The sequence below is a fragment of the Leopardus geoffroyi genome, chromosome A3, assembly GCF_018350155.1.
Source record: "Leopardus geoffroyi isolate Oge1 chromosome A3, O.geoffroyi_Oge1_pat1.0, whole genome shotgun sequence".
NCBI classification, from domain to species: Eukaryota; Metazoa; Chordata; class Mammalia; order Carnivora; family Felidae; genus Leopardus; species Leopardus geoffroyi.
Genome location: NC_059336.1, coordinates 101,085,224 through 101,100,386, shown reverse-complemented (window position 1 = coordinate 101,100,386; position 15,163 = coordinate 101,085,224). Strand labels below are relative to the sequence as shown.

The 15,163-nt window shown below is 39.9% G+C and overlaps 1 protein-coding gene across 2 annotated transcripts in view; it reads left to right on the top strand.

Annotated features, from left to right (window-relative positions):
* Nucleotides 1–15,163, top strand: part of LOC123581078 (E3 ubiquitin-protein ligase RNF103) — a 102,173-nt gene that overhangs the window by 47,721 nt on the left and 39,289 nt on the right. Inside the window, exon 1 of one of the 2 annotated variants that reach the window (XM_045446766.1) lies at nt 4,487–4,699. The exons of the other annotated variant lie outside the window; for it this stretch is intronic. Coding sequence (XP_045302722.1) covers nt 4,655–4,699 — 45 coding nt within the window. The 5' untranslated portion in view covers nt 4,487–4,654. Of the gene's footprint in view, nt 1–4,486; nt 4,700–15,163 lie in introns of those variants that run through there. 2 annotated transcript variants of the gene reach the window in all.

Below are 15,163 nucleotides of genomic sequence, written 5' to 3'. Positions count from 1 at the left end.
GAGAGGGCTCTCTTTAGCACCTGACCATGCTGGCACTTATCTAAGATTTCCAGCCTCCCAGAACTGTGAGAAAATAAATTTCTGTTGTTTAAGCCACCCAACTTATGGCATTTTGTTATAGCAGCACAAGCTGACTAATAAACACCACTTAATGACAGAGGCAGAGATTGGAGTAATGCAGTTGCAAGCCTAGGAATGCCCATGATCAACAGCTCTCAGTAGAACCTAGGAAAAGGAAAGGAAGGATTCTACCCAGAGTCTCAGAGGAAGCATAGTCCTGCTGACACTTTGATTTTGGATTTCGAAACACCAGAACAGTGGGAGAATACATTTCTGTTGTTTTAAACCACCTGGTTTGTTGTACTTTGTTATAGCAGCCCTAGGGAACTGGTACAGGGTTTTCGTAAGGTTGGCGGAGGAATGCTGGAAATGGAAAGATGACTCAAGGTTTTCCTTTACCTTCTTTCAACTCATAGGCTGTGGCTAGGAGCCCCTGCGATGAAGATTCATCAGAAATTCAGATAAATCCATCCCAAAATTATTATATAAGTCATGGGAGGGAATTCAGTTTTCCAAAAGCCAGTTTATATCTAATATTTTCAGAATCCATCTGCTGTATAAAACAAGGCGTATCTTGGTTTTATTAGGCCAAAATTCCTGCTAGGAATTGAGTTGTGATTTTCTTGCCCAGGGCATTTCATTTAACAATCTACCCGGTGAATGGGGAACAGTTCTGAGCCACAATGCTCCCTAAGATGGGAAACATTACAGAAATGAGCAAGGACAAACTGGAGAATGAAGGAAAAACAGTCCTTTCTATTTTTCATTTCAAATCCAAGGGAAATATTTAAAGCATCAGGCATTGCAGTATCTTTCAAGTCAAGGATATGCATCTATTTATAATATTTTTCAGGGATCAGGAGAATTCACACAAAACCTTTGAAGTTGTGTGTGAATAAACGTCTTTGTGAACATATGGCAAGGGAGTGTGATCCTGTTAAACACTTGCTGTGTTTGGCAGGAGTGAAGAGCTAGAATGCCTGCTCACTTAGTTCTTCCCACCCCCTCAGATGTGATTCTTAGCAGGTGGGAGGATCTGGTGCGTAATTCCTGAGGTCCATGTATGAAGGACAACCTACAGCCACAGTTTTGTCCAGTGCCACGGCAATATCAGGACATAAATAGAGTATATGTTGCTCTGACGTTGGAGCCTGGAACATGTGTGGAAGATGCACGGTGCCCTTTTAGTCACTGAGGAACAACTGCATCAACGTGTTTATAGGGCTCTGTCTGTAGCTATGGGCTCTTTTAGTTGGACGCCACATGCCCAATCGAACCTTTCTCCATGCTCCCTTTGGCCTCTCTGCCCTTGATAACCAATTTTCAGGTAAGTGCAGCTTTAGGAACTGAAGTGTCTGTGGTCCCAAGCCTACACCCAGAAACTGGGAAGGCTCTTAGGCACATGCTGTTTCTTTTGTACTGAGTTCTCCTCATATTTCTGCTGGTTCACCCTGCAAGGCTCACTTATGTATAACCTGTTCAGGGAAGATTCACTGATCACCATATTCTTATGGCCAGAATTTTGCACATTTGTAGTAATTCACTTAATTTTATGGATCACCATTGTTTAATACCTGTCCTTCTCACCAGATTGTATGAAGTTCTCTTTTGTTCACTATAGTTTCCCTAGAGCCTACAGAATCCCTGACCCATAGTAGGTATTTGATAAATATTGTTGACTAATTGGAAGTTCAGTGTCCTCTTATGTGAAAAATTTCTGCCTTATGGTTCATTCAAAAAGAAAAAAAAATGAAAAAAAGAGGAGGAGGGATATGGTGAAGGAAACTTTAAAAACATTTCCATAGATTTCTCATTTTCAAAGGTTTCCCTCACATTGAAACAAGGAGGGAAGGAAAAGAGGAAAACAATTCAACGGAAAATGGGCAAAGGATACAAGAAGTAATTTACAGAAGAAATTCAAATATCCAATAAAAAACCAAAAAGATGATCATCTAGACTAGTAATCATACAAATGAAAATTAGGAACAATATTTTATACCATGAGATTGGCAAAATTGCAAAATATTGATAATACTCATTGTTAGCAAGGATTTAGGGAACAGGATGCTCTCATACACTGTTGGTAGTTGAAAACTGTGCAACCTGTGTAGAGAGCAATGGTAGTATTTTTACAATTTAAGCTGTATCTATGTTTATTACTTAATAAGGAAAAATTAGAAACCACTTAATCTCATACAATAGGAAAATGGTTACATAAATTTTAGTCCATTCCCACCAAATTATCCTTCAACTATAATTTTTTTTTTATCAACACAGATGAATTTTTAATAAGATTACTTTAGGGCTTAGAAATCAATTTTTCCATACTTTCAATTAACAATGTTCATTCATCAAACTGTTGTGTTTGGTATTGAAGAGACAGAAATGAGTAAAAGGTATTTTCTGCCTTCGATTTTATGAGTCTGGTGGAATGGTTTTAAAACTTCCCTGTGCTTCAGGGGTGGAATAAATGTTTGATTTGAATTTCATTTTCAAAATATATTTTAACTATTAAGACATCTGTAACTTAAAATAAAATTATTTTAATATTTGTTTATTATGAATTTATTATTAATTTAGTTAATTATTATGAAAATCAACCAATTTAATATAATGCATTTTAATACATTGGGACCACCACTTGCTAATGTCTACCATCAGGTAAACCATTCTTTTTTCTTTTTTTAATGATTTAAAATTTTTTCTTTTTTTAAAATTAATTAATTATTTAATTTACCTCTAAGTTAGTTAGCATATAATGCAATAGTGAATTAGGAGTACATACCAGTGATTCATCTCTTATGTATAACACTCAGTCCTCAGCTATAAATATTAATATCAATGACAATTTATATAAAAATTTTTTAAAAGGAGATCGGAAAACAGTATGTATAATATGATCCCAACTAAGTAAAAATATGTGAAAGCATATTCTCCAAAGGAGAAGATCTCAAAGAATTCATACTATCTATAATTACAGTAATTTAATTATAAGGTTCTTTGAGACCTTTTCCCCTGAGGAAGTAAGAGTGGGATTTTAGTTTTTACACTGAATTTGTACTGCTATTTTAAAAGAACTTTATTTAAGTATGATTGACATAAACTGCACATATTTAAAGTACCCATTTGTTTTGACATTATATACATCTGTGAAGCCATCCCCACAATCAAGAGAATATCCATCACCTCCAAGAGCTTCCTTATGTGTCTCTAATCCCTCCTTCCTGCCTCTTTCCTAACAACCCCTGTTAGCAACCCCTGCCTCTTTCCTAACAACCCCTTTCCTAGCAACCGCTGAGCCACTTTCTGTCACTACAGATTAGTTCACCTTTTTTCGAATGCTATATAAATGTAATCATGTAGTATTTACTTTTTTTTCTGTCTTCTTTCAGCATAATTATTTTGAGATTCACATTGTTGCATGTATCAATAGTTTGTTCATTTTTATTGCTGAGCAGTATTCCATTATATGCATCTATCGCAACTGATTTATCCATTCATCTTTTGATGGACATTTGGATTATTTCCAGTTCTTGGCTATTACAAATAAAGGTGCTATGAACACCCATTTACAAGTCTTTGTAAAGACATTTGCTTTTTCTACTCTTGGGTAACCCGCTAGCAGTGGAATTGCGTCAGATAGGTGTATGTTTAGCATTTTAAGAAATTATCAAAACGTTTTCAAAGTGGTTGTACCATTTACCACCAGAGATGGGAATATGAGGTTGTGGCACTAAATGAATGGCTCTCCACCATGACGTGAGGTAATGACAATAACCATCAGCTCACTGTGTAGGTTCAATCAGATTGCTGGGCTAAAATGCCTCTATTTTAGTCACAGATACCTTTGGGAATCTGATTAAGGTCATGGTCCATGTGAAGTATAAGATGACGGACACACAAGTGCCAGGTAGAAATCATCCACGTTGGAAATAACAATGGCCCGAACAAACGCTGTGACACTTTGGGCGGAAAGGAGAGTGCTGGAGTTCAAAAACATGGAAAAGTTACCATTACTGGTACTTGGTAAAGGGGGTAGAGAAGGTGATGCCCAGGTTAGAGTGACTAGGTGATGGTGGCGACAACAGAGGGGAGGGAGGAACAAGTCTAGCGGGAGAAAGAAGGGGTCGTTTCTGGCTTGCCGCAAGTTACGTGCTTAGGGGACTCATGGGTGATGCCGTGGGAAAAGTGGTTGTAAATGTACCTCGTCTAGGTGGAGATAGACTTCCGGTGCCACAACATACAGGTTTAAGAGAAGTATCAGAAGCAGCTGTAATCACCACATGTAGTTAGTAAGTTCGTATCTTCCAAAGGAATCACTTCCACACCCCACAAAAACACGCCTAATTCGTCACTACCATCTACAAACCCCCTCCCAGAAGGGGCGCAATTGCAACAATCTCTCTGACGAAACTGCGCCTGGCCCAATTCTGCGCATGAGCCGGACGCATGCGCATCACCTTTCTCGCGGCCGCTGCCTTCTCTGGGAGTCTGGGCTCCTTTCCTCACGCCCGCCCCGCCCAGGCGGCTATCCGTGACCTGCCTGGGCGCGGGGAACGGAAAGCCAGAAGGGGCAAGACGAGTTCAATTCGCCATGGGGCTGTTTGGGAAAACCCAGGAGAAGCCGCCCAAAGAGCTGGTAAGGGCTACGGCGGCGGCAGAAGAGTCGGGGGATTTGCGTGGGGCGTAGTGGAGTTGGTAAGCGGCTGGCCCCTCTCCCTCGTAGCACTGGCCAGGTGCCACTCGGCCCCCATTTCCGGGGCCTTCCACTCCACCGAGGTGCCAGAGGAAGAGTTTCTAAGGAGGCGGCCGTGGCTAAAAAGAGCCCTGCTACCTCAACACTCCACAAGGCAGCCTGGGACTAGATAAAGAATTTCTCAGCCTCGGTACAGGGCTCGGAGGTGGCAAGGCGGTCCTGGCCCCTGGAAACCCCTTCCCCTGCCCGCATTGGTACATCCAGCCCGGAACCTTTCCCTGCCGACGCCCCGCCTCTAATGCCCGCCTCCGGCCATCGGCCGCCCTGCCGTTAACCGCAGAGTGGTCCTCCGGGAGCCCAGCCACAGCTGCGGGAAGAGGAGGGACCTGCCGCCCCTTCCACCTGTCCCGCTGCGTTGAGTGGGAGGCTCTGTTTCCTCCTTCCCTACCCTACAGCGTTATGTTGACTGCAGACATATGAATTGTAGTAGGCACCCGACTCGTGCGAATGGTACCGAGGAGAACTCTGGACCTGGCTTAGAATTCTGGGTCCACCTGTTAACGGAGATAATGTCGGGATAATGTGTAGCGGTTAAGAGGGTCCTGCAGAGTCCGTCTTCCTAAATTTGAACCCTGGTTTTCCACAGACCAAGCATTGTGATCTAGGGAAAGTTCATTTCTCTGTGCCTTAGTCTTGTCTGTTAACTGGGAATGATAATAGTTTCACTTCAGAGTCATGGAAGATGAAAGGCTGTAAAGTTTTGGCTAGTAGTGCTAGTTAGGGTTAATTCTTTTTTTTTAAATATATGGTTTTTTTTTTTAAGTTTATTTATTTTGAGAGAGAGAGAGAGTAAGCTCAAGTAGGGAAGAGGCAGAGAGAAAGGGAGAGAGAGAATCCCAAGCAGGCTCAGTGCTGTCAGCACAGAGCTGGACTTGGGCTCCATCCCATGAACCATGAGATCATAACCTGAACCGACATCGAGAGTTGGTCACTTACCCAACTAAGCCACCCAGACACCCCTGGGTTAATTTCTTATATATTCTACAACCTTGACACTTAAGTGCAGACCAGTGTCAGCATCACTTGGGAGGTTTTTAGAAATCGGGAGCCCTACCCAAGACCTATTTAATCCTAATTTGAATTCTAACAGGTTAATCAGGGATTTGTGTGAATATTAAGGTTTGAGAAGCATTGCTTTACAGTATCCAGTACAGATTTATCCATAATGGAAACAAACAAACCCTGAAATCCTTTAATAAATGATCTCACCTGTTCAGCTTTTGTGGGCAAGTTAAAAAAAATTTTTTTTTAAGTTTATTTTTGAGAGAGAGAGGGACAGACAAAGTGTGTGTTGGGGAGAGGCAGAGAGAGAGGGAGACACAGAATCTGAAGCAAACTCCAGGTTCTGAACTGTCAGCAGAGAACCCCTCTCGGAGCTTGAACTCACAAACCGTGAGTTCATGACCTGAGCCGAAACCAAGAGCCGCTCAATGACTGAGCCACCCAGGGGCCCCTACAGGCATGTTTTTAGAACCAGTGTCCTACAACATGAAGTTGCTGGGACATAATGTCTGTGTTTATGTTGATTGTATTTGTTAATCGTACATCCTAGAACAATACTTTATAAATATTAGTTTCTTTAGGCAACTTACTCAACTTAACTCTGTAAAATAAAAATTGTGGTGCTTAAATGAGGTAAGAGTGTGTGACACTACACACTTTTGTATGTGTAAGCTGTAGAGCATTGTAAACATGCATGTTTGGTGGCATGTATGTATTCAGAGATGCTTGTCATTGTAGAAGTATATTTTTGTTGTTAGAGAAAGATTATTTCTTTCAGTGTTTGGCCTCAGCTTTGCCATTCATAAGATAAGATTCTGGGAAAATAGTTTCATACTATTTAAACTGATCTCTTGTATATGTGTTACTTGTTTTTTTTGTTTTTGTTTTTTTTTTTATTTTTGGGACAGAGAGAGACAGAGCATGAATGGGGGAGGGGCAGAGAGAGAGGGAGACACAGAATCGGAAACAGGCTCCAGGCTCTGAGCCATCAGCCCAGAGCCCGACGCGGGGCTCGAACTCACGGACCGCGAGATCATGACCTGGCCGAAGTCAGACGCTTAACTGACTGCGCCACCCAGGCGCCCCTATGTGTTACTTGTTTAACACAGTATTTTCAAATGATAAATATAATTGCTAAGAACATGATGTCAATGTACTCTTTCGAGTAGGGTAACCTACCTAGGAAAGTAAATTCACGCCAGAAAATTTTAGAGCTAATGCGTGAGATTGGTTTTTAAACCAGTGGAATATCATAAAGATGAACTAAAGAGGGGTGCCTGGGTGGTTCAGTCAGTTAAGCGTCTGACTTTGGCTCAGGTCATGATCTCACAGTTCATGAGTTCGAGCTCCACATAGGGCTCTGTGCTGACAGCTCTGAGCCTGGAGCCTGCTTCGGATTCTGTGTCTCCCTCTCTATCCCTCCCCTGCTCATGCTCTGTCTCTCTCTCTCAAAAATAAACTTAAGACAAAAATTTTTTTAATTAAAAAGAAAGATGAAATAAACAGCCAAGGAATGTGTCATCTAGCAAGTAAGATAAGCATTTCAAAAACAAGTCTGGGGGGCGCCTGGGTGGCTCAGTTGGTTGAGAGACCGACATCAGCTCAGGTCGTGATCTCGCAGTTTGTGAGTTCGGGCCCCACGTTGGGCTCTGTGCTGACAGCTCAGAGCCTGGAGCCTGCTTCAGATTCTGGGTCTCCCCTCTCTGTGCCCCTCCCCCACTCTTGCTCTGTCTCACTCTGTCTCAGAAATAAACATTAAAAAAAAATTTTTTTTTTTTTTTTTTTAAACAAAAATAAGTCTGGATTGGGTACTATATACACATTACAGGAAGTAAGACGTTGGAGTCATCACTCTTAGGCTGGGGTGATCAGAAGTGGTTTGGCCCTTTACTATCATGTTTTCAACACATCTCCTGGTATATTGGCTAATATTGTGAATTGGTTCTTGACTAGTTGGTAGGATTTTTAGTATTAGATTATTTACTTAACTGGTGCAAGAGATACCCTGCTCAAGATTTTCTTCAAAGTACTTCAAGCTAACATTTGAGTTCTGATTGTATCTTCTAATTTGTCAGACAGTGTTTCTGTTTGCTTTAGGTTCAGCTTCTACCAAGTTCTCTGTCTAACTTGTGACTTATGACCAAGGAAAGTGTTTTGTCACCTGCCACGGTTCTTTAGCATTGAGTTTGTAATTCCAAAAAGTGCCAATGAAGCAGGAATGAGAACTACTTTTTTTTTTTTTTTCCCCTCTGTGGAGCTACTGACACACAGATAAAGTATTGGGAGTTATATATGATTAAGAAAACATTTAATATCAGGCATTTTAGTTTTAGTTTGGCATTTTTTAAGAGGGAGAAAGAGAAAAATGGTCAGCTTTATAAAAGAACTAAAGGTAAAGCTAAAGATGATGTTGGCAGAGAGAGAAGAAGAGACAAAGAAGGAGAGAATTGACAAATGCCATAGTCTCAGCTGGGCAACTCTTGAGTTAGGATAGATTTATAGTATGTCTTCCACTGGGGGCTGGAAGATGAGGGCATGTGGGTCCTGGTCCCAGCACAGGATAAGCAGGCGCCAGGTGCAGCTGTGTCACACCATCATGATTGTCATTTAGGCCATGGTCACAAGTCAGGCAAGTAAGGTATGTTATGGGTGGTGTTCACACAACTCTGGTATAGTATGAAGCACAGAGTGTGTGCTAAATATGTGTTGAGTACAAATGAATAATGATAAATAAATAATGGTTGGAATAAGATCAAGGTTTAAAGTCAAATAGTCCTAAGATGAACAGTGTTTCGGGGGTTACTCCTGGGAAACATTTTAGCTATTTAAGGAACCTTACAGACTAAAGTCGTCACTCTAAGGCATCTCAGAGGCTTTAATGGAGACGTTTTAGTGGTGAAACTTGTTCTATCTTAAAGTGGCCAAGTGGAGAGCAGATTGGGCCTGCTAAGGATGAAGGAGGCTTGTAATTTATTTAGGAACTTGTGATTGCATTGTGATGGGAATCAAGAGGTCATGTGATTGTGCTGGAAGGAGATTCTTCTCTTGGACTTGAGGTTCTGCTGGAAAATTATGCTGCCCTTGTTAGGGATTTTGTCGATTTAGCCTCTGGGTAGAGTAGTTATAATCATGGCAGCAGAATTCCTAAATCATATGACTAACTTACATCCTAACTTAGTCTACTGAGTCATGTCTCATGGTTGTGGGTTGCTATCAGAAAAGAGAAAAAAATGAGATGGGGGAGATGGAGGAAAAGAGAAAGCTTCATTTACTTTTAGTTCATACAATAAACATTTATTGAGATATTTTAGTGTTCATTGGGTTGGATATGTGGTTTTTCAAAAATAAGACACTGGATGACAACATCAAAGAATACCAATGTTCCTAGGGCAGACTGGCATGTGAACAAATACTTTGCTTTGGTGTCTACAGTTTGAATATGATATCACTAGTGTCATTTTTTGGATTGTTATTCTACTTTTTGTTCCCTTTACTTCCTGGATCTTTGGTTTGGTGTCTGTCATTAATTTTGGAAAGTTCTCAATAATAATTATTTCCAGTATTTTTTCTGTTTGGTTTCCTCCTTTATCTCTTTCAGGTATTCCAGTTATGTGTATGTTAACATCTTTTGAAACCATCCCATAGTTCTTATTTTTTTTCTTTTTGTTTTCATCTTTTTCTTTTTAAATTTCAATTTGGGAAGTTTCTATTCAGTGGCTCAAATTCATTTATTCATTCCTTGGCTGTGTCCTGTCTACTGATAGACCTATCAAAGGTATTTTTCATTCTGTTAGAATATTATGTTTTATATTTCTAGCATTTCCTTTTGATTCTTAGTGTTTCCATTCCCTGTACTTGCTTACATTATTCATCTCTTCTTGGATAATGTCTACTTTTTTTTTTTTTTTTTTTTACAAGAGTCAAAACATGTCAATCTTTTTTTTTTAATTTTTATTTTTTTAATGTTTATTTATTTTTGAGACAGAGAGAGACAGAGCATAAGCAGGAAAGGGGCAGAGAGAGAGGGAGACACAGAACGTGAAGCAGGCTCCAGGCTCTGAGCTGTCAGCACAGAGCCTGACGCGGGGCTCGAACTCACGAACTGTGAGATCATGACCTGAGCCGAAGTCGGATGCTTAACTGACTGAGCCACCCAGGAGCCCCAACAAACATGTCAATCTTTATGTCATATCTAGTCCTGGTTCTGATTCTTGCTTGGTCTCTTCAGACTGCTTTTTCTTGCCGTTTAGAATGCCTTGTAATTTTATGTTGAAAACTGGACGTGATACATGAGGTATTAAGAACTAGTGTGAATTGGTCTTCAGTATGAGGTTTTATGTTAATTAGGCTAGGAGTTTGGCTTTGTTAATATTTTTCTGGAGCTATAGGTGCCATAGGCTTAAAGTTATTCTAGTGTGCCTGTTTTTATCTCCTTGTTATCTTGGACATCCAAAAAAACTCCTCCTTAGATAGATGGATAAAACTTACCTTGCATCTCTTTTAGCTCTAGTTCATTGTTCTACTATTGGTGTGATGGTAAGATGTGGGGGACTGGAGCATTCTATAATCTTATTAAGTGTTTTTGTGGCCTGTGTCCCTGGACTATGACATTTGCAAGTATTTCTTAATTTTTTGCCCACTTCTGGTGACAAAAGAAGATTTAAAAAAGAGCAGTCTGGTACATGCCCTTTCCCAAAGTGGAACAAGGCTCTAGTAAGGTTTATTTTATTGAAGAATAGGCCTTTGTTATGGAAGACAGTCTGTGCATATTTCAGAGTGGTTACTTTCCTCCTCCCTCTGTCAGAAACACAAGGGGGATCTTTCTTGCCTTTTCAAAATGAAAAGCTTCTGGAGGTAAAACCCATGCAATAGTGGTGTCCCCTAGGAGTTTCATTCTCATGATACTTTATACCCATCCTGCAGCAACTAGTCAAAATTACCATTTAAATGTTCCTTCCAGTGTTCCAGGTAAGCGTGTCTCAACTGTGATTTTTCTGTATTCACCTCTCTCTTTCCACATTTGCCCTGTAGTTTGGTTAATAGTTTGCCCTGTAAATTTTTTTTCTTTTCTTTTCTTTTCTTTTCTTTTCTTTTCTTTTCTTTTCTTTTCTTTAATTTTATTTTCTTTTCACTCTTTTTTTTTTTTGTTTGTTATAGGACAGGATGACTTCTGAGCTCTTTATATATTCAGTCAGAGCTGAATCTGAAATTTTTCTCCACTTTTAAGTGCTACTTTTCACTCATATAGAATTTGGGATTGAGATAATTTTTTCTTTCAGCATTTAAAGACGCTCCATTGGGGCGCCTGGGTGGCGCAGTCGGTTGAGCGTCCGACTTCAGCCAGGTCACGATCTCGCGGTCCGGGAGTTCGAGCCCCGCGTCGGGCTCTGGGCTGATGGCTCAGAGCCTGGAGCCTGTTTCCGATTCTGTGTCTCCCTCTCTCTCTGCCCCTCCCCCGTTCATGCTCTGTCTCTCTCTGTCCCAAAAATAAATAAACGTTGAAAAAAAAAAAATTTTTAAAGACGCTCCATTGTCTTCTGATTTGCATAGTTTCTTTTGAGAAGTCTGATGTAATTGTTATTTTTGGTCCTTTGTGATTATGATTAATGTGTATTTTTTCTCCATAGCTGGTTTTAAGATATTTATCTCTGATTTTCAGCATTTTAAATATAATGTGTTTAGGAGCACCTGGGTGGCTCAGTCAGTCACATGTCCAGCTTCAGCTCAGGTCACGATCCCGTGGTTCATGGGTTTGAGCCCTGCGTCAGGCTCTGTGCTGACGGCTCAGAGCCTGGAGCCTGCTTTGAATTCTGTGTCTCCCCTTCCCTCTCCCCCTCCCCTGCTCATGCTCTGTCTCTATCTCTCAAGAATAAATAAACAAAAAAAATTTTAAATATAATGTGTTTAGGTGTGTGGTGTGTAGTGTTACATTCTGTTATTTTGTTTGTTTTGGTGTCTCCATGGCTTTGGATTCTCTAAGCTTAGATCTGTGGTTTGATACTTTTCATTATTTTTGGAAAAATTTCAGCCATTCTGTCCTTAAATACTTTGTTTTCCTTCTCACTTCCTGCTGGAATACCAATTATACATCTGTTAGACCATTTGTTATGTCTCGTAGTTCCTGAATACTTTGTCTTATTTTTTTTTTTAATTTTTTTTAACATTTATTTATTTTTGAGACAGAGAGAGACAGAGCATGAACGGGGAGGGGCAGAGAGAGGGAGACACAGAATCGGAAGCAGGCTCCAGGCTCCGAGCCATCAGCCCAGAGCCCAATGCGGGGCTCGAACTCACGGACCGCGAGATCGTGACCTGAGCTGAAGTCGGACGCTCAACCGACTGAGCCACCCAGGTGCCCCAACTTTGTCTTATTTTATTCTGTTTTTTAGTTTGGGTAACTTTTATTGACTTTAGGTTTGTTGATTCTTTCCTCAGCTGTGTTTGATGAGCCAGTGAAGACATTCTTTGTATATGTTTCAACATTTTTCTACCATATTTAATTGAGACTGAAAGTGGATGTGAGTGCCCATTGTGCCTGTGGTTTCTGAGGTTCTGTGCTCTCCATTAACCCATTCTTGGACTTCATCAATTTATTAAAAACTTTAACCAGGTTTTCCTTAATTGCTCGTAAAGTACCTGCCATCCCATGCTGTGTCACAGCTAGTTTAGTGTTCAGTGTTCCCTCTCTTCTTGGAAGTGAGTTTGTTTATATTTCATATTACTTTGTTACCTTGTAACCTAATTTTTGGCAAGTTCAGGAAAAGTTATTTTGTAGTTCATCCAGCTTTGTCTTACTGTCTTATTGAGAGTCTTCCCAGATTTCAGTATCTCAGCAGAGATGGAAGTCTCAAATTCTTTTTGGAAAGTGCCCCCATTAAATTAGACCCATTTCTTAAGTGCCTTTGTTTACATTTTTTTCAACCAGTGTATATTATATCCTTCTCTATTTTGCATCCATTTGCACATTTTTCTTTTGTGGTATTGTTTTCCTGTTACTATCCTAAATATGCTATATATTGGTCCTTACAGTGGAATGTATGACTTATGATATTGAAGCCTTTTTGAGAGATGAATATGTATTTTTGCTGTTAGAAAACTTGTGACTTTAATTTACTCTGGTTTGGAAATAAGTATAGGTAATTCATTAGTTACTATTTTTCTTGTAATGAAGACAGATTGACTTTAGTTTTCAGTAATCATTTGCCATACATTTTTCATTTATTTTAGAAGATGCTGATTAAATGTCAGTTATGAAACTGAAACAAAATCTGGGGTTTTGTAACTATTTTGAAGTTTTGGGTGATTGTATAACAGAGAAGGGAGTGTGGCATCTAAAACAATTAAAAAGGGGTGCCGACTGGCTCAGTCAATGGAGCATGAGACTCTTGATCTTGGGGTTGTAAGTTTGAGTCCCACGTTGGGTGTAGAGATTACTTAAAAATAAAATCTTTAAAAAAATAAAATAAAATAATTAAAAAATACTCAATAAGTGTTCCTAATATTATGAGATAGAATTTAGAAGTATTTCTGGGGTGCCTGTGTGGCTCAGTTACTTGAGCATCCAACTCTAGATTTCAGGTCATGATCCCAGGGTTGTGGGATTGGAGCCCCGTGTTGGGCTCTGCACTGAGTGTGGAGCCTGCTTAAAGACTCTCTCTCTCTCCCTCTGTCCCCCTCCCCCACTTGTGTGCTCTGTCTCTAAAATTAAAAAATAAAAAGGATTTAAAAATACTTCTTCCAAAGATGATTTGAAGCACTTATAAACTGGGTTTTTAAAAAATTCATAAAATAGTCTTACATTTTAAAATTTTAATTGAGGGGCGCCTGGGTGGCGCAGTCGGTTAAGCCTCCGACTTCAGCCAGGTCACGATCTCGCCCTCCGTGAGTTCGAGCCCCGCGTGGGCTCTGGGCTGATGGCTCAGAGCCTGGAGCCTGTTACCGATTCTGTGTCTCCCTCTCTCTCTGCCCCTCCCCCGTTCATGCTCTGTCTCTCTCTGTCCCAAAAATAAATAAAATAAACGTTGAAAAAAAAATTAAAAAAAAAAATAAATAAAATTTTAATTGAAATAAAGTTGATATAGAATATTAAATTAATTTCAGGTATACAACATAAAGATTCAGTGATCATATACATTATGAATATCCATGATAAATGTATTACAGTATTATTGACTAAATTGTCTATGTCAGGGGCGCCTGGGTGGTGCAGTCGGTTAAGCATCCGACTTCAGCCAGGTCACGATCTAGCGGTCCGTGAGTTCGAGCCCCACGTCAGGCTCTGGGCTGATGGCTCAGAGCCTGGAGCCTGTTTCCGATTCTGTGTCTCCCTCTCTCTCTGCCCCTCCCCCGTTCATGCTCTGTCTCTCTCTGTCCCAAAAATAAATAAAATGTTAAAAAAAAAAATTCTCTATGTCAAACTTTTCATCTCCATGATTTATTTTATAACCAGAAGTACATACCTCTTAATCCCCTTCACCTAATTTGCCCATCCTTCTTCCATTCCTCTCCTGTTTGGCAACCACCAGTACTCTACGAATCTGTTTCTGTCTTTTTTTGTTTGTTTCATTTTTTAGATTCTGCATAGAAATTAAATCTTGTGATGTTTGCTTTTCTTTGGCTTATTTTATTTAGCAGAATACGCTCTAGGTCCATCCATGTGGCCACAAATGGCAAGATTTCATTCCTCTTTACAGCTGAGTAACATTCCATTTGTGTATATGTGCCCCACCTTTATCCGTTTATCTATAGATGGACACTTAAGTTGCTTCCATGTTTTCACTGTTGTAAAGAGAGCTGCAATAAACATGGGGTGTATATATCTTTCTGAATTAGGGTTTTTGTTTTCTTTGTGTAAATATCCAGAAGTAGAATTACTGGATCGTATGGTAGCTTAATTTTTAATTTTTTGAGGAACCTCCATACTGTTTTCCCTAGGGGTTGCACCAATTTACATTCCCACCAGAATGCATGAGGACTTCCTTTTCTCCACATCCTCACCAACACTTATTTCTTGTCTTTTTGATGTTAGCCAGTCTGACTAGTGTGAGGTGATAGCTTACTGTGGTTTTTGATTTGCATTTCCCTAATGATTAGTCATGTTGAGCATCTTTTCATGTGTCTGTTGGCTGTCTGTGTATCTTCTTTGGAAGATATTTAGGTTATCTGCCCATCTGTTAATCAGATTGATTTTCTGGTGTTGAGTTATGGGAGTTCCTTATATATTTTGAATACTAACCCCTTATTGGATATATCTTTTGCAAATATTTTCTCCCTCTGTTGCCTTTCCGTCTTATTGATCGTTTCCTTCATCGTGCAAAAGCTTTTTAATTCCATATAGTCCTAATT